We start from the raw sequence: 19580 nt of genomic DNA, 5'->3' as shown, positions 1-19580 counted from the left end.
CTTTGATCAAGCTTCATATGAACACATGATGGATCAGGTGTGCCCATCAGTGTGCTGGGGGAGAGAGGGAGGTCTACAATGACAAAAGGAAAGACTGTCTCAGTGAGGCTACGTGGTCAGCCCATCCACTGCTGCGGAGAGAATCAGCGAGCCTTGTTATTTCTGGAAATTGCTATTTGGAAAGAGCTATTACAGGAGAATGGGGAACAGCCAAGACTTCGTAGGATTTCATTCAGGTAATGCTTTCTCTCCATCCAAATGGAGCTCTGAAATACCTCCTGGCAAGAGAAGGGCCATTTCTACCATGGCAAAGGCAGACCTGCCTTTTCTCAGTCCCTTGTCAAAGCTTCACTGCGACAGTACAAGTCAAAATAAAACTGGCAGGGCCTTCCTGAGACCCACACTCACCCACAGCTGCAGGAGCACCTGCCCACTGGGCCACATGAGAAAGATGCTTATAGGTGCCTATCTGCGTGCTGTTACAGAAAACCTGGTACAGGGGTTCTCAATCTAGGGTGCACAGTGGACTTGAAGAGCCTATGAAACCTACATGAAAACATTTCCTTGAATACATGCATAGGAACTATTTCTAAGGAGGTCTGTGGCTTTCAGGTGACTGTCAGTGGGATGAGAAGCCCAAACTAGGTAGGAACTACTGCTCTGGGGGGGCTCCTTTCCCACACCAGCATGAGCTTGTTAAAGGGTCAGCACAGCCTCCCCGTTACCCCCTCCCCCACCTCAGCATCAAGGAAAAAAGATGGATGTAAATGGAAAAAGGAAAGAAATAGCCTCTTTTAATATTTTTTTTTAAATCTTCACCCAAGGAAGGATATGTTAATTGATTTTAGAGAGAGAAAGGGAGAGAGGGGGAGAAGAAGAGAGGGAGACAGAGACAGACAGACAAGACATCGATCAGTTGCCTCTCAGACATGCCTGGACCAGGCAACAAACTTACAACCTTTTGGTGTACGAGATGACACTTCAATCAACTGAGCCACCTGGCCAGGGTAGAAATGGCCTTTTTTAATGTAACAACTGAAACACTCATCCTAGCAATATTTTGCTTTTCAGGTGGATATTATTCTTCCTTAATTGAAGTTGAAAAATTCCATTCATAGGTTCTCTATAAAGTGTTCTAACTGACAAGATCTTGGATGGAAAAGTCTATAGGGAGCAGCACCTAGAACCCCACCCTCAGCCGTCCTATTATGGGTGCTCTGATCCCAGGGAAATGGCCCAACACCCACACCTTGGTGATGACTTTGTGGCTGGGAAACCATACTTATAGCTAAAGAGCCTGCGAGAGGTCATGAGAGAGCCATTTGAATTTCAGTTTCTAGGCACCTTTGGTCTTCATCACTAATACATAGGAGGATTTTGCTGGACAGACTGCTGACAAGCAGAAGGCCACTTACACAAGAAGTTCCCTCTGAGTTTCCTGCTCTTCAACCTCACTCATGTGGCCTCTGTCCTCCTTAGGGGCCACAGCATAGTCCCTGTGACCAGGCCCCAGCAAACCGTACAGGATGACAGCAACAACAGTCAGAGCACGGGCCTGAGACTGTGCCCCACCTCTGTCTCTACAAAGCCAGAAGCCCAGGAGGAAACCCTGAAAGGAAAATGAATCTATGACAAAGGAGGGCGTTAGTCTCAGCTGTTCCTGCAGAAAAGCAGAAGCTCTCAGGCAGTCATGGGAACACCAGGTCACTTCCCCCTGCCCTGGAGATCTTCAGGGACTCTACTCCATCCCTGATGGTCCTGCAGGTTTGGGGGACTCTGGGACCAAAGATGCCCTCTCTCCACCAAGACTCTGACCCTGTATAATGCTCAGCCCACACCTCCAGCTTATTGATGTAAAAATCAGAGGAAGAACAAGATTGTACACACCTAGTCTTTGTAAGGAAGTGGACAAAGGCCAGGACGGCAACCCAATCCAGGCAAGCTCAGACCACCAGGGCTCCTCGCTCCTTTCCTGCTACTACAGTTCTGAGCAGCTGCTATCCCCTGGTCCAAAGTCACAGCACACACTTCTCAGAGAGGTGGCTAAACATACACTGAATGCAACCCCCAAAACCAAAACAAAAGTCACCACCCCCCACCCTCCATGTTTCCGTCACTGCATAGGCACCTCCCTCACCCCATCCAGCTAAATCTTGTGTCTGGGGAGCACGTGTTCTGTCCAAGGACTTCAGTTGACATCTTAACACAGAGTAAGAAGGGTTAAGCAACTTTAGTTGATACAATTGTCTCTAAGTGCCTAAGTGGGTGTTAAGATGATGTGTAATCAGGCTGAGTCTATATCAGTTAAAACCTGCAGCAACTGAAAAACGAAGCAGTGTTAGAGGGTAAGCAAGAGATGACCGTGAGGTGGCGGGGAGAGGGGCACTGACAACTGCAGAACCGATGGCCAGACAGGAAAGAATGAAAGGAGACAGAGATGGAGAGAGACAAAGGGAGAGGAGTACAGAGCCGAACCCAGTCTGGGAAGTAGAAGAGTCAGAGTGAGTGAGATCAGCAGACTTGGGAACAGAAGAAATATATGGCGCCAGCCAGGGCAGGGGAATGCTGCCTGGACCAGAGGCAGAGGAAGGCTGGTTTGAGGAAGGAAATGTGTACGTGAAGGAGCAGAATCCAAGGGCAGAAAAAGAGCTTGGACAGGGACAGTGGCTTTGTGATAACACAACAGCACCTGTGGGTCACAGGGCTCCTCACTCATGTTCACTGATGTTTTTTCATAGACTTCTAAATTGGAATTGGAGCAGGGAAAATCTTAATGACACAGCATCTCATCTGGAACAAGCAGCATCAGCCTGCAGGTGCCCACCTGCGGTGTCCCACATAGTGTACTAACCTGGGCTCAGCAAGCCCCCTCCAGCCTGTGGGCAGCTGCTGTGGGCACTGCTGCAGAGAAGAGGGAGGGCTCGAAGCCACAGCTAAGGGACACTCGGGCCTTTGGAGGGGAGAGGTGTGACGTCTCATGCCTCACTGCTAAGAGATTCACAGACCAACTACAAGTCTGGTCATCCCCATCGACTTAACAGTTACAAACTTTCCCAGACATTCTGCTGACGTATGCTCTAGAGATAAGAACCCCTCAGGTCCTTTGGAAGAGCTATCTGTGCACTCTGCCCTTCCTTCTCTCAGAGAAGCTGCCAGACTTCTGGCATCCATTCAGACTCAAGCTCTGCTGAGAATGAGGGAGGTAAATTTACCTTAAATGTCACAGCTCGGTTATATTCAGTATGAAATGCACCATCTCTGTCAAACAAGAAGAAAAAAGTGTTAACTTTAGGAATGGTTGTGAGGAGACATACCTTTGGTTTCCTGCAGTATCTTAATAAGATTCAGCTATTGAATACAGTTCAGATGTTTTTTAAAAGAAGTAATTGTAAACACAGGAAAAAAATCATTCAGAAATAAAACTGATCTAACTAAAAATTGCTGTTCAGTGAGAATACCAATAAAAGCTTTCAGCCCTTACTTGGAAATTGGAAATGACCTTGTGTACTTACTGGTAATGGAATAATTCAACCTTTTTGTCCTTTGGGCTCAGGTCAACTTTCATCTTCTTGCACAATTTTCGACTCTCTGTGTCACTGGAAGACACAAATGTCAAGAACCATTTGTTACCTGTGGTTTTCACAAAGGTGTTGACAGAGTTTGACAGAGTAAAATCTGCTGTTGGCCTAACAATAAGCCAGGCAACTTGGAATTCTCAACAGCAAGTGAGGGCCTCGCTGTAGAGAGGTTCTCAGAGAGCTGGAAGCAGGAGAGTAACCAATGCAATATGGGTTGATCAAGAAAGATGGACCAGCAGATGGGAAGGCTGCATCACTACATGTCAGGGGCAACACAGAGAGGTCCAGACAAAGGAAGTTCCCCGGAAGCTTGGGGGTAGGACAGCCCATTCTAAGAGGAAAAACAAACTCAGTATGGATCAGTGGTTTCCAATCCTGACTGCTGATTAGAATCGCCTGGGGAAGTTTAAAAAATACTGATTTCTTGGCCATCCCCAGATCATTACTGTAGAATCTCTGCCTGGGACCCAACCAAGTTTTTGTTTTTCAAGCTCCAATGTGTGCCATATGCCATCTGCTATAGACCATCTGAACATGATAGGAGGAAAATGTTCTACAATGATCTGACCAGGTACTGACAAAACCCAAAAGGAGAACAGGGGGAAGTTTTAGGGAGGCACTGGAGTTCTATAATAACCACCCTCTCGCAATTCTTCTAATAAAACATGTCTGTCAGCTGCCATTCACTATTTACAAAGTGCTCATGCATGATCTCATCAAGTCCTGGTTACCTTCCTGCTAGACCAATGGACCTCAAAGTGTGGCCCATGGACCAGCAGCCTCAGCACTATCGAGGAACCCGTTAGAAATACAAACACTCAGCCCCATCCCAGACCTACCGAATCAGAACTATGTGGACACTGGAGCAACTGTGTTTTAAGGCTTCCAAGCGATCTGATGCATGCCACCATCCTGACTCTCACTCCTCTCCCTAGGCTCCATGGGGGTCGGCTTCCCCTGTGCCCTACAGCAGCCCCCTCAGAGACTTCACCTGCTCTCACACATTCCCCACGACCTCACCACACATGGCCAAGTGTGCCAACAGCCAGTGAAGGCAACCCGCCACCCCACCCCTGCAGGGGCCTGCTCCTTACTTCAGGTCCTCTCCCCAGACCTGAGTGGACTGCTCTCTGCTAACTACACTGCATGAGAAACTTTGTTCCGCCAGGTACGACAGCCATCTGAGGGAAATCCCTTCATCTCCCACCTGTTTACATACCTCACCACCGTCTATAGCCATCAGCTTCACACAGCTGTGCACCAGCCCCAGAACAGATGGATTAATTAAACCATTCAGCTCAAGTCTAAGCAATGCTCATCAATGCACAAACAAAATTGAGGGACCTTATTTTAAGTGTAAATACACAATCTGCAGTTCAAGAACCATGTTTTCCTGGAGAACTGTGTCTGTGGCACCTCCCTGCTCCCACCCCACCCCAGACATCTCCCTCCCTGGGGCAGCCATCACTGTGCCACTGCAGCGTCCAGCCTCAGGCCTGACAAATAGGGGGAACTCAGAAATGCATGCAGGATTTAGAAAGGAAAGGCTAATGACATTGCAATGGCTGCTCCTCCAAGGTGGTGAGGGCATTTTAAAATATGGTGTCCAGAAAAAAGGGGTAAGCTGGGGGTGGGAAGGAGACCCAGAGGGCCAAGAGTACGCATCGGAAGGTCCATTCTGGTCAAGATGGAAGCTTAGGTAAACACGGCTTGCCTCCTCACACAACCACAGCAAAGATTACAGCTAGACTACAAAACAAATATCACCCAGAATCATCAGAAAATAGAGCTGTATGGAAGTCCAACAACCAAGGAATTAAAGAAACTACATTCATCCAGATAGGTAGGAGGGGTGGAGATGCAAAGACATGCGGAGAGGCGCAGACACGAAACTGGCAGCCCCACACCCACACGTGGTGGATAAAAATCGGGAGGGATATCTTAGGAGTGAGGGATCGCAGCCTCACACCAGACCACCCAGCCCAGGGTTCCAGTGACAGGAAGTTAAGTCCCCATAACTTCTGGCTATAAAACCCTACTGGGGGTTAGGGCAATGGAAGAAACTACAGGATTCTCAGGAGACTCTTCTTAAACGGCCTGCAAAGGTCTCAGGACTTGTACAGACCCACCCCCCTCTTGGATTCAGCCCCTGGGCAACAGCTGGAAGGACACCACTGGCAAACAGAGAGAAATTGAAGTGTCTGGCGTCAGGACAAGTGCCAGGAGATACCTTCTTCCCGGACAAAACTCCAGAGGCCAGGCAGAGGCATCATCCCCTCTCTGAGTCCTCCCAACACAGCCACACAGCCACAGAGCAGCAACTTGGGTTACCTCACCCTGGCGATTACCTAAGGCTCTGCCCCATCCAACTTACTGGTGTGCTTTTCTATAACAGGCCACACTACTAAGACAGGGAGTCAAGGCATCTCTACCAAATACACAGAAATAAGCACAGGGAGGCTGCCAAATTGAGGAGACAAAGAAATATGGCCCACATGAAAGAACAGAACAACACCCTAGAAAAAGAACTAAGCAAAACAGAGATAGCCAACCTGTCAGATGCAGAGTTCAAAACACTGGTTATTAGGATGCTCAAGGAACTCATTGGATATTTCAACAGTATAAAAAAAGACCCAGGCAGAAATAAAGGTTACATTAAGTGAAATAAAGAAAACTTTACAGGGAATCAACAGTGGAGTGGATGAAGCTGAGAATCACATAAATGATATGGAACATAAGGAAGAAAAAAACATTCAATATGAATAGAAAGAAGAAATAAGACTTCAAAAAGACAAGGATAGACTAAGGAGCCTCTGGGACATCTTCAAATGTACCAACATTCGATTCATAGAGGTGACAGAGGGGAAGAGAAAGAGAAAGAAATTGAAAACCTAGTTGAAAAAATAATGAAAGAAAACTTCCCTAATTTGGTGAAGGAAATAGACATACAAGTCCAGGAAGCACAGAGTCCCAAACAAGATGGACCCAACGAGGACCACACCAAGACACATCATAATTAAAATGCCAAAGGTTCAAGATAAAGAGAAAATCTTAAAAGCAGCAAGAGAAAAGCAGAGAATTACTGACAAAGGAGTTCATATAAGACAGTCAGCTGATTTCTCAAAAGACGCTTGCAGGCTAGAAGGGTCTGGCAAGAAGTATTCAAAGTGATGAAAAGCAAGGACCTACAACCAGGATTGCTCTATCCAGCAAAACTATCATTTAGCAGATAAAATGCTTCCCAGACAAGGTAAAGCTAAAGTAATTCACATCATGAAGCCATTCTTACATGAAATGTTAAATAGATTTATTTAAGAAAAAGATCAAAACTCTGAACATTAAAATGACAACAAACTCACAACTATTAACTGAATCTAAAAAAACAAAATCAAACTAAGCAAACAACCAGAACAGAAAAAGAATCATAGATATGGAGATCATTGGAGGGTTATTAGCTGGGAGGGGAAGAAGGAGAATAGGGGAAATAGTGCAGGACTTAAGAAGCATAATTGGTTGGTACAAAATAGACAGGGGGATGTTAAGAAAAAGATAAAAAATGGAGAAGCCCAAGAACTTATATACATGACCCCTGGACATGAACTAAGGGGGAGGACTGCCAGAGGGAATGGGGGTACAGGGTGGAGAGGAATAAAGAAAAGAGAATTTGGACAACAGTAATAGCATAATGAATTATATTTTTTTTAAAAGAGGACTTCCGGCTAAGATGGAGGTATAGACAGACATGCTACATCTCCCTCCACAACTAAGAAGGAATACAACTACCTCAAAACTAGAAACAACCAGAAGTTCCAGAAAATCAAACTACATGGAAATCCAGTAAACAACGATATAAAGAAGAAATACTCATCCAGACAGGTAGGAGGGGCAGAGAGGACATGGTGTTGTGGCAGCAGCAGCGGGCTGGCGGAAAGTGCAGTCCCACGTTTTAAAAAGCCAGGAGACACACCTGGGGAACATTCCCAGCTCCTCACCAGAACTCACAGCTCACAGTCCCATCACCGGGGAAAATCAAGCCTCATTGCTTCTGACTGTGCAGAGTCCGCTTGTTTAATGGGACCCCATGGTCCTAGAATGTCCGCAGATCCACCCACTCTGGGAATGACAGCCGGGGCAGCAGCTAGAGGGGCGCCAGTCAGGTGCAGAAGTGGGAGAGGTGCCTGGAAAAGGGACAAGTGCTGGGCAGGTGGCATTGTTCCCTCTTGGACCCCTCCCACCCTCCACAGCGCCACAATGTGGTGAAACAGGTCACCCTGTACTGACGAATCCCTAAGGCTCCGCCCCTTACAACATAACAGGAGTAACAGCTCTACCTGGGACGTGGAGGCAAACAAACACAGGAGCCTGTCAGAATGAGGAGACAGAGAAGTATGGCCCAAAAGGGGGAACGGATCAAGGTTCCAGTGGGAGAACTAAGCGACGAGGAGATAGCCATCCTCACAGACGAGGAGATAGACAACCTAACAGATGCAGAATTCAAAATACTGGTGATAAAGATGCTCACAGGCTTGACAGATATGCTTGAGTACAGCAAATGCATAAGAGAAGAAGTGAAGGCTATGCTAAGTGAAACAAAGGAAAATCCACACAAAACCAGTGGTGAAGGGAAGAAAACCAGGGTTCAAATCAATGATTTGGAACTAAGGAAGGAAAAAACAGTCAACCAGCACAGAATGAGGAAGCAAGAATTGAAAAAAAGGAGGAAAACTTCCCAAATTTTGCAAAGGAGATGGACATACAGGTCTAGGAAGCTGTAGGGTCTCGGGTAAGCTGGAACCGGAGGGTACCACACAAGGACACATCATGACTGAGATGTCAAAAGTGAAAGATGAAGAGAGAGTCCTGGGGGCAGCAAGAGAGAGGCAGAGGGTTGCCTACAGGGGGGTGCCTATAGAACTATCAGCTGATTTCTCAGAGGACACTTTGCAGGCAGGCAGGGACTGGCAAGCAGTATTCAATGTGATGAAAGGCAATCTGCAACCAGGACTACTCTATCCAGCAAAGCTATCATTTAGAATGGAAGGGCAGATGAAGTGCTTCCCAGACAAGGTGAAGCTAAAGGAGTTCATTATCACCAAGCCATTATTATATGAAATGTCAAAGGGAATTACTTAAGAAAAAGAAGATCAAAACTATGAACACTAAAATGACAACGAACTCACAACTACCAACAACTGAATCTAAAAATAAAAACAAATTCCAAATAAGGAAACCAGAACAGGAACAGAATCATAGGTATAGGGATCATTTGGAGGGTTATCAGCTGGGCAGGGAAAGGGGGAGAAATGGGAAAATGGTGCAGGGATTAAGAAGCATAATTGGTTGGTACAAAAGAGACAGGGGGATGTTAAGAATAATATAGGAAAGGGTGAAACCAAAGAACTTACATGCACTACCCATGGACATGAACTAACGGGGGTGGGATTGATGGAGGGAAGTGGGTTACTGGGCAGAGGGGAGCAAAGTGGAAAAAAATTGGAACTCCTGTAACAACATAATCAATAAAATATACTTAAAAAAATAAAAAGAAAGTTGCTAAGAAAATAGATCTTGAAAGTTCTCTGTCACAAGAAAAAGATTGCAACTATATGGTGGTAGATAACTAGATTTATTGTGGTGATCATTTCATGTAATGTACAAATAGGGAATGGCATTGTACACCTGAAACATATGTTATATGTCAATTATATCTCAATGAAAAATTAAACCGTAGAAAAAAGAAGGCTGCTGTCAGAATAGCCCATTGAATCCTCCCTGGAAAATCTTCCCCTGAAGCCCTGTGGAGATGCCACACATGACTCCACTGACAAAATTCTGCCCCATCCCACAGGCTGTGGTGAAGTCACACTTGACAGGCAGCGGGTTTGTTTGGGAACAGCTGTGTCTGGGCTTGCCCTTTCCCTGCCTGAGTTAATTCCCGGGAAGAGAGGGCTCAAGTAAGGATGTTTACAACTATTCCCTTGGCACTTTCCTAGGCCAGCTTTGTTCTGCACTCAGCTGTTTCTGTGACCACCTTCTGTCCATTCAACTACAACAACTAAGAGCACCTGGAGCCGGCACCAAGTCACCCAGGCCTCCCTCTGCCCCACCCTGGCATCCAGCTGTGCCTGTGGTGGCCACTCAGACTCTGCGAGGCAGCCCCCGGAAGGGAGAAGAGCCACCTCATGCTGGCTCTCTCTTCCATCAAGATGGTCGGCAGGAACTTTCACAAAGCTGAGAGGATGAACAGGCTCCAGTTATTCCAGTCCCAATTCCTGCCTGCTGTGCCAGAACCCACACCCTGGGAGAGTCTGCTGCAGCCTGGGCTCCCCTGAGCCCCAGCCAGGATTATGAACAATGCCCCAAACCAGCTAACTGGGCTGAGTGGATCTGGGAGGCCTGTTTCTTAGTGTGGACCCCTGCCTGCAGCCTGTGGCCCCTACTCCAGACAAGTCGGTCACAGCTCTGTCTCTGCCACAGGACTGCTTGTTGCAGATTCCATGCAACTTCTTTCCCCCTGAGGGTCTATGACATTTCCCAAAGGTTCTCTCCTCTCCCCTGCCCCCTACACACATGCACATGCAAATGCACACATGCTTGGGGGGTAGGGTCCTGTGTTCTCTGAGCACCTTTGCCACCCACTGCCTGCTCCCCTTTCCCTGCCATCTCTCCACAGTGCATCTCCACATTGGCCAGTGTCCACTGACTGTTACCGTCATCAAAAATTTTGCTCCACGAAGGCAAGGGCTTTGTTTTGTTCATGGCTGTTTCCCCAGGGTCACAACAGCAGCCAGCACTGAGCAGGCACTCACCTGAGTGAATGAGTCAATGACTGATGCTGTCTCGTCATCGCTCGGAGGAGTCTCTGCACTGCAGGCTTTCTGGGTCCTGGGATCTGTCTACTGAGCTCCAGGAATCCCACCAGGTGACAGTTCCAGGCAGTGCTTGCTCAGATCAGCACCCCTCCCTCTGACAATTCTCTCACAGTGACTGTGTGTGTGTGTGTGCGTGCACACTAATTGTGTAGTACTGACAATAAAAGCCATGAGAGTCCAAGAAGGAGAGAGAAATTGCCCAAGTTTGAGGACCTAAAGGATCTTGGTCGAGAGAGTAGGCACAATATATTGATTTACTGGCTACCTCCTTCTTTCCCTCCCTTGCCTAGCTAGCAACTGAGGCTTTACGGTGGAGAGGAGACATAGACAGTAAGCAAAGAAATGAGATGTTTTGCTGGAACGGAGAGGGAGGCAGAAAACCACCATGGATCATGGAGAGTAGCTGGCCATGCAAAGGGCGTCACCTGCCACTCTGCCTGCTCAGAATGCTGGAGCCCAGCCTCCCTCTGCCCAGCTACTCACTTGCAACCTGCCACATTCTCCCATCCCACCTCCCTTGGCTCTCCTCTTCAAAGAATGTGGACAAAAAGATTTCAGAAGCCTGGACACACTTCCCTTCCCAGCCCGGACCCAGACAGATGCATGCACATGGGCATCTCATTGGAATCTGTGGCAGGGTGGCTGCTGCCGGTGTGTGGTGCCATGTCTACTAGATCTTTGGGTGCAAGGCTGATCATCCAGGAGACCAGCAACTCCCACTTCTGGGAGTCAGACCCAGGGATGAAGGGGGTCTGGGGGAAGCAGGAAGAAAGGGAGGAATATAGTTTTCCCAAGTCACAGCCTAAGTACCAAGCCCCTACCAGGAGAAAGGCCCAACTGCCAGTGGGGTGACAGATGGCTTAAATCTGGCTCTGCCATTGCCCAGCCTGTGACCTCTAGCAGGGCCCTTGGCTTCCCAAGCTGTGAAATGTAGGAGCTGTCCACATGAGCTGAATGGAGCTTTCAATTCCTCTGCACGGTCAAGTATTACTTCAGCACCAAGGCAAGCTGTCTTTATCCTGATGGATGAGCCAGGAGCCAGAATCCAGGACAGAAGGTGGAGACTCAGAAAGACCTGAAGCTCTGTCATCTCTCTCCCGGCCCCCTGACCAGATCCCCACTGAGCCACTCGGTATCTCAGGCCCATACAAGCCACGCGCAGCCTCCTGCAGTGGGGGAGCAAGCATCCTACACAAGAACCTGAGGCTGATAACTGTTCATGGAAAACAAACTGGTGACACAGCCTTGAAGACAAGCTCAGTGTTCACCATGCTTTCATCCAGTAAACAAACTACAGAGTTTGTCCTATGGAAATGAGAGGTGCAAATAAATGTATGTACCAGGACAAAAAAGAGCCTGAGGGTAGGCCCCATGCCTGTCTTGGCCACTGTGCTCCCTTGGCTAATGCAGCCTCCCTGCGTTCTGTCTCCCCGACAAAGAAAGAGTAACTCTCTTTCTCCCATCTGCCAGGTCTGGCATGGAGGGATTCCGAGTGGATGGACCTCTAACCCCTGAGGCTGGGTAGGACAGAAAGTACTCTTACTTCAAAGACACGACGACAATGGGAGACAAGGAGCAAGGGAGCAAGAAATACTGTCAGAGTGGCTTCCAGGTGCCAAAAACCAAGGACAACATGAACAAATGTAGCTGGAGGACACAAGGCAGGAGACAGAACAGCCCCGCGAGGGCTGGGCCTTAAACGCAGGCAGACCTTGGTGCTCAGGCAGCACTCTCTGATGAAGGGACTAGCTGTGTGCAGCAGCGGTCCTCCCAGGTCTGGCTATTCTCCTCGGACCTACCTCAAGAAGGCACAGAATAAAGGATAAATTGTGCAGCATAGTTAGTAAAAGTGATAGGAATAGAGGGAGAGAAGCATGCCTTGTCCTCTTCCTCCTCCTACCTCCCCAGCACAGCAATTCTAAGGCTCTGCTCCTCAGGGGGGTGGGGGGTGTCAACCCAACAAGTGCATGTCAAGGTGCCAGGAGGTATCTGAGGACACATCAACACAGCACTTCTTCTGGGAGTCTCCTTTTTCCCATGGAAAGTAATGTTAAAACAGGCTTACATAGAAAGGAGCAAATGCTAAATTCAAATATTCTTTAGAAGAAAACATAAGACTTCAAAATATGTTATGCATACCCTGGCAGGCCCCAAATCTTGGATCTGGGAGGGCAGCACAGCTCCGGGCGAAGCAAAGCAGATGGGAGAAGAGAGCAAGGAGAAGGGAAGTGTGGTTCGGTAATGACCTTAAACCCCAAGAAAGCAGTGAGCGTGGACAGGGCAGCTTCAGCCCAGTGAGAATCAGCCCCAGGAATTAGCACACCAGGCACAGCTCCCGCCTGCTGGCTCCAGCTCAGCTGCCCAGACAGTAGCACTCCACGCCCAGGCCAAGCCCCGGTGCCAGCCCGGCCGCAGGGCACGAGGGGAATACCAACTCCTTCACATACAACACTTAGCAGCCAGACAACCAGCAGCAGCCAACCGAGCGCGGCTGCTGAGGTCTGAGCCAGGAGGTGGAGTGAGGGGCCGGCAGAGCTGACATGTCCCTGGACAGAAGCCAGACACCCTGCAGACACCTCACAGCCACAAGTTACTGAGACCTGAGGTACGAGGTACGTGTGCCTGCAAGCACATATGCATGGATGGGGTGGAAAGAGCCAGAAAAAGGAGAAAAAGGGAAAAAATACCCACAGAGAGAGGAAAAAGACCAAAAGAATGGAGAGCAGGGACCAGAGAAGGGAAGAAGCAATACAAAGCAGTAAGGGACAGGGAACAAAGCGGGGGAGACAGAAGAGATGTTCAGAGGGAAGAGCTGGAAAGATATAAAAGCAAATACCTAGAACGGGGAGAGACACACACAGAAAAGGCCCCCAAAAGACTGGGAGGCACACCCCTACCATATACTTACACACACACACACACGCTGCATACCAAGCCTGGCAGCTTCTGGGATTTTCTGAACTAGGCTATTTAGTGTTGAGAGCAATTTGGAAGATATAACTCCAGTTTTCACAAAACATTACACAGAAGCCCAGAAAGGGGCAGCAACTTGCCAAAGGTCCCACAGCTACTTGCCATCAGAACCTGCACACAGAGCCGGGCCTCCTGACCTGCAGTGCTACAAATTCCACTGCACCCTGTACTGCTTTGGGGTCAGGGCAGAACACCATTAGCTGGGCTGACTCTCACGCCCAACCCTTTCTTCACAGGCATCCTCACCACCGCCAAGGACTCCTCACCCAAGAAAAAGCTGTTGAAAAGGAAACACCATTTCTCCCCTCCAGCTTCTTGAAATGCCCTGAACAGCCTTGCCCAGACGAAAAACAACAACGGTGGCATGGGATCTCACATTTAAGTTCTATTTTAGAAAGAAGTTTTGTTTACCTGACCCTCACACAGAGCTAGGAAAAAAGAATTATTGTCCATTTCATAGATGAGGAAACAGACTCAGGGTAACTGTCCTATCCAAGGTCAGAGGGCTAATAAGGAGCAAAGCTGACCCTTCAACCCCGGACTTGGCCATTATGCTGCTCACGTCCACATCCAAAGACCCCTCTCACCAGAGTACTGTCTTCTCTCACCCTAGACTACCTCCATTCTCTTCACCTGCCCTCTAAGGGGGAAAAGCAGAGCGGGCTGTTTACTCCGACCTTCCCGTCACCTCACTCCAGCCTCCGACCCTTTGCTGGCAGGGCAGGAGGCAGAGCAGGGACAGGACGGGAGCTGGGGAGCCTCAGAGGGCCCAGGGGAAGGGAGCTGTGTCTGGCTGCCCACCTGCTAGTTAACAGCAGCTGAGATAAAATGTAGGCAGACATTGGCTCAGGTCCACCTACTTACTCACTGCAGACGGCAGCGGAAGGCATTCCTGAGAGCATGTCTGCCCATCCCCAGAACGTCTCATTCAGACTCAAACACAGACTGAATGCCTTTAGGACAACAACGAGAGCTGTCCCCAAGGGGCCCTGGAGTTAGGATGGTAGGGTTCCCTAATGATTTATGGGGTACAAATTCAGAAGTCTAGGAGCAAAAGTGGCTGAGCAGGAGGGCAGAGCCAGACCACACCCTTGGGGACCTCATGTGACACTGGTCTGTGAGAACTGCCACCCAGGGTGGCCTGCATGGACTAGGGCCCTGAGTTCTGTCCCTTGGACTGCCTCTGATTTCAAAGATAGATATTCCTGCTTCAACATAACCCACATAGCTCCTCAATCCATGTACTTATCTAAACTACTTTAAAAGCTATTTCATATTTCAGTTTATACTTCCTCTTACAGGATAAACTGAGTGATAACTACATGAAACAGTCTATCTTTTTGTCTTTTTATTTTTTATTTTTTAAGATTTTATTTCTTTTAGAGAGCAGGGAAGGGAAAGAAAAAGAGGGAGAGAAACATCAATGTGTGAGAGATACATCAATCGGTTGCCTCTCACACGCCCCCGACCAGGGACTTAGCCTGCAACCTAGGCAAGTGCCTTGACTGGGAATGGAACTGGTGACCTTTGGGTTCACAGGCTGGTGACTCAATTCTTGAGCACGCTGTCCAGGGCTAGCCTTTTGTCTTAAGATTACCTCCTTTAAGATGTAAGGTGCCCCTTTGGTTTTTATTTCAGCACATTGAGAGTCACAGGATTATTTCTCCCGTTGGCACTTTTACATAGTCTCCAAATGAGTCCTGCATTCTAATTGTCTCAGTCGTCTTCACACACTCACCCCCGCTCCTTTTAGGGAACAAAGCAGGACTGTCGCCTCCCTATCCACCAGCCAGACCCCAGGCGGTGCTCAGGGCCCACACCTCAGGGAGCTGCCTGTGGGTAAGCCAGGGCACTTTAAAGACCTGATACTGAGGTCTTTGCCTGAAACTTGAACGTAACTTCTGTGAAGCTTTCTCAACCTTTCCAGACAAAATGAAGTGACCCTACACAGACAGCCTCCATTTGCAGCACTTCTCACCTGGATTGCAGTCAGTCACCTGAGTTGGCGTCTGCCACCTCCTGGCACACTGAGGACACCGTTATCCCTCTGTGTACCTCAAAGTGCATAGTAAGCACTCAGGAATGGTTGCCAAGTGGACCCAGATGGATGGAGCAACTACATCAAAGCTCTTATGCCTACTTCTGCCATTTACAAGCCTCCATCAGGCAGAATTGGCATCATTTTCAGCTATGTAGAGTCCAAAGCACCCTGTCCTCTCTAACTGGCTTTGTCACTTTGCCAGTCACATTGTGCACTTCTGGCAAACTGTTGGAGACAGAGACACGCCTGGGAGACAAGAACACTTCCAGACCAACTATGAACTAGAATTCACCAATGGCTACAGTCTCACCAAATATCTAAAGCTGTGGTCCCCAACCATTTTGGCACCAGGGACTGGTTTCATGTAAGACAGTTTTTCCATGGACTGGGGGGTGGCACATTCAAGCTCACCTCCTGCTGTGCAGCCTGGTTCCTAACAGGCCACACACTGGTACCAGTCTGTTGCCTGGGGCTTGGGGACCCTAGAGAGTAGTTCCTTCTATTAAGTTGGTGTTTAAAGAAGTCTGGAGGTATGAGGCCAGACATGTATGCACGCACACATACACACATGCCTATAGCAAACACCTCTGGGCTAACAGCAAACACCTCTGGGCTAACACTTCTTCTCCTGGTCTCATTCAGTGCTTTGTCAAAATATGAATCGTCTTCTATTCTCTCTAGTCCTGGGCAGGAGAAGCTTGAGGCTATCAAGTTCATTTGTAAAATAGCCGTTTAGAACTCAGATTGTAGAGGAAGAAGATTGCACTGGAGTGGAGCCCATTAAAGCTCACTTAACCCACAGGGTAGTAACAAGGCTTGTGACTCAGGCAAGGTCCGCTACATTCAAGGTTTAAAAGACCTTTATGGGCTGTCCAGGAAAATAAGTGCCTCTTTTCCCAGCACAGCCCCACCTCTTCCGCATACTAACAGAGCACAATTCTCTTGAGTGCAATTCTTTCCCTTCCTCTTCCCAAACTCATGCTCCTGATAAACCCTAAATCCAGGTGAGAAGTGGCCGGACACAGTGGCTCTGAAAGCACTTCCTTTCCTCAGTCAGAAGAATGTGTAAATGCTGCTATTTGCCAAGTGTACCACAGCGCCTTGAACACAGCTGGTGCTCAATAAATGTATAAAGGATAAGCCTGTTTTTAGCTATCTTTTTTCCCTATGTTCATTCACTCTCTGCATGTCTTTTCTGTGTTTCCACCAATCTATGCCAAACTGGGAGCTAATGATATGGCAAGAGGTATGTGTATATATAATCCCGGCAGCAAAGCACTAAACACAGAGAGGTGTGGAAATTATTCTTAATGATTGAAAAGAAAGGAAAACTAAGTACACCCTGGACTCCAGCTTCCAAACTCAAGAGAATCAGAGGAATTCCATCAAGAGACCCCTTCCCCACACTAAGTAGCCCTCCTTCCTGTCGACTCCCTCCTGTGGGCTGGCACCTGATTCTGACAAGAAAGTCTCTGGGGGGAGGGAGGTCAGGAAGGAGAAGGACAAAAAGGAGTTCATGGCATTGGCATTGGGACAGGTAGGGGGTGGGGACACAGCCAGAGGAGAAAGCTGGAAAGACTAAGCCACCTGTCCAGGACAGACACACCTGAAGAGTCACCTCGGAAGCCAAGGCAACAGCCAGGTCGGCCAGCTGATTCCACCACCTTTGGGCTGCATGGGGTGGAGGCCTCTGTGACTAGCCTGGGCTGGGGGTGAAGCCCAGGTTCTTGCTGCCAACCCCCCTCCTCACTGGGTCACCCTGAAAATCACCTGGCCTCTCTGGTCATCAAGGCCCCATCTATAAAACAAGGCTCCCCTGCCACCAACAAAACCAAGTGACATGTGACAAAGTAAGAAGTGAAAGCACTATGGAAGAAGGAAGGAAGAGGGGTGAGCTGGAAAGAACAGGGGGGAGAGCCAGCACCCACACTCCCCAGTCCGCAGGTGAGCCTGCAAGGTCGCTGGGGAAGTCTTTCTGCAGCATCTCTGCATCACACCCTCTCTCTCAGCTTATGAATCAGGGATAATTCTCTACCCCACCTGCCAAAGCCCCCAAGGCTCCTGCCCTCCAGCCACCGAGCCCCGCATCCCCAGGACATACCCACAGTCTACCCAGCAGATGGTGCCTTGTCCTTTCACCGCCTGGGCCACAGTGGACAATAACCTGAGATGACTTTCAGCTGCAGCCTCTGTGGAAAAAAAAAAAATTAAGCATCTGTGTCCAACCACAGCTGGGCCACCCCTACCATCTTCCCTCAGGGGCAAGGAAGGAAGGAGACCATCCCAGAGCAGGTAGGGTCCTGAGCACCAGCTAAAACATCGTCCCTGTGGTCAACAGTTCCGTGAGGACGGCCCAGCTCTTCTCAGAAACCCCTGCGCCCCCATCCTCCCCAGCCCTTCCTCACGGACACAGAACCCCGCCCTCCCCCAACCCTCCTATAAGCCATGCCTCATGCCTTACTCCTCCAAGAATCTCTGAGCCAGACAGTCAACTCCCAGGAGAATCTCTGACTTGCTACCCTTCTGGGACAAATTTTGAAAATTCTATAACCAAATAATTACAATTCTATAACTAAAGTAGGAAATGAGTTGGCCAATTCCACTCTCGTCTGTCCTGGCACACAACCTGGGGGCTGACAAGGGCAGGGACCAGACCCTTCCCTCATTTATCCATCACACACTCACCTAGGGGCTCACTACAACCTGGTGATTAAATGAAGGCTACAGGTAACACCAGTCTCCAATGGGCCAGCACCAAGTGTACCCAAGTCAGACTTCACAGCCCACTTCCTCGAAGTGACAGGGGAAGAACTGGCTCTGGCAGTACCTCGGGAGTCAGCTGTAGGCCCATGGACAATGCTTCGGGGCAAGGTAGCAAGAATGCAAGAAAGGAAGAGTGTTTTGCTTGTCCAGGTGTCAATTCCTGTGGTCTGGGCAAAGCACCTGGAAACTACTGTAGGAGGGCAGGTTCTTGGGGATGGAGCCTCGGTAGCCAGGATTTCAACACTGCCAGCCTGCAAGGTCCCACTGCAGAGCAGCTGTGGCCAGTGTGTCACCTTCCCCTGTCACACCTGTGAGCTCCTTTGAAAGGCTCACCAGGCAGACACTGGTGGGAAGAGCAGCCTGTTGCTTCCCTGCCACCGCCCCCCCCCCAAACCACATAATACGTTCCAAGGCCAAGCAGAAATGATGTCTGAATTATTTGCCTCCACTGATCTCCTTTTCCAATGGATAATGGTAGCTGTTTATGAATACAAAGCATGCTGAGCCTTTCACAGAAGTGAACAAAAAGCATCGTTCTAGAACGGTGCCAGAAACCCCCACCAGGGCAATAGGAGGGCACAGCAGAGGTGGGAAAGGCCATCGCTCCACCACGCAGGTGGGCTCTGAGAAACAGGAGAGGGAAACTAAAGTAGAGCAGTATGAGGTGCCCCTCCCCTAACTCTGCCTTTCCGCAGCGGAAAGGGAGCCCTGCCTGGAAGGATGGGAGGGGAGAAAAACGGTGTTGCTCTGATAGCCCACTCACAGTCACAAGTCTAGTGACTGGCCTGGGCCAGGAGGCAGGATGGTAAAACAATCATCCGTGGCCGCTGCTGAAGCAGGGAGGAACTGATGCGTGGGAGGCATGAGAACGCCAAGGCCAGCGAGTGAGACCACGCCCGGGTGGGGACTGAAGAGAAAATAAGATGCTCCAGACCCTGCCTCCTGCCCTGCAAGCAGCCATCAGGAGACCCCAGCTTGCCACTCTCTGACTTACCACCATCATCTGCTGGTGGCAGAGCCCTCCCGTCACTGCAGAATTCATACACTTCTTCCTACCTTCCAGCAGAAGCAGAAAGGCAGAGGCAGTGTAGGGCACCAGCTCTGCCATCTACTCGCTGGGAGACCTAAGGCAAGTCAGCTCTTCTGTCCCAGCTTCGGTTTCCTCACTTGTAACCTGGACGTTACCTGACAGCCTGCACTGTCTCCCTCATGGCAGGGGAGCAAACGAGAGCATACTGCAGAGGTCCTTGCAGAGTCCACGTAAGATGATAAGCTTACGAGACGGGACCTACCCAGAGAAGGAACCGAGTGTGTTCTTGCACTGACAACCACCAGCTCCAGGAGCAGCCAAGG

General features: G+C 49.1%; 1 protein-coding gene across 1 annotated transcript in view; it reads right to left on the bottom strand.

The window, feature by feature from the left end:
* Nucleotides 1–19580, bottom strand: part of PDIA5 (protein disulfide isomerase family A member 5) — a 97173-nt gene that overhangs the window by 53256 nt on the left and 24337 nt on the right. Inside the window, exons 3-5 of the mRNA XM_090277507.1 lie at nucleotides 17566–17653; nucleotides 3513–3596; nucleotides 3213–3258 (exon numbers count right to left, since the gene is read on the bottom strand). Coding sequence (XP_090133633.1) covers nucleotides 3213–3258; nucleotides 3513–3596; nucleotides 17566–17653 — 218 coding nt within the window. The remainder of the gene's footprint in view (nucleotides 1–3212; nucleotides 3259–3512; nucleotides 3597–17565; nucleotides 17654–19580) is intronic.

This window comes from Furipterus horrens, unplaced genomic scaffold (genome assembly GCF_987537825.1).
Source record: "Furipterus horrens unplaced genomic scaffold, mFurHor1.1.pri manual_scaffold_1, whole genome shotgun sequence".
Lineage (NCBI taxonomy): Eukaryota > Metazoa > Chordata > Mammalia > Chiroptera > Furipteridae > Furipterus > Furipterus horrens.
The sequence above is the reverse complement of the archived record's forward strand: the minus strand, read 5'-3'. Positions and strand labels throughout refer to the sequence as shown.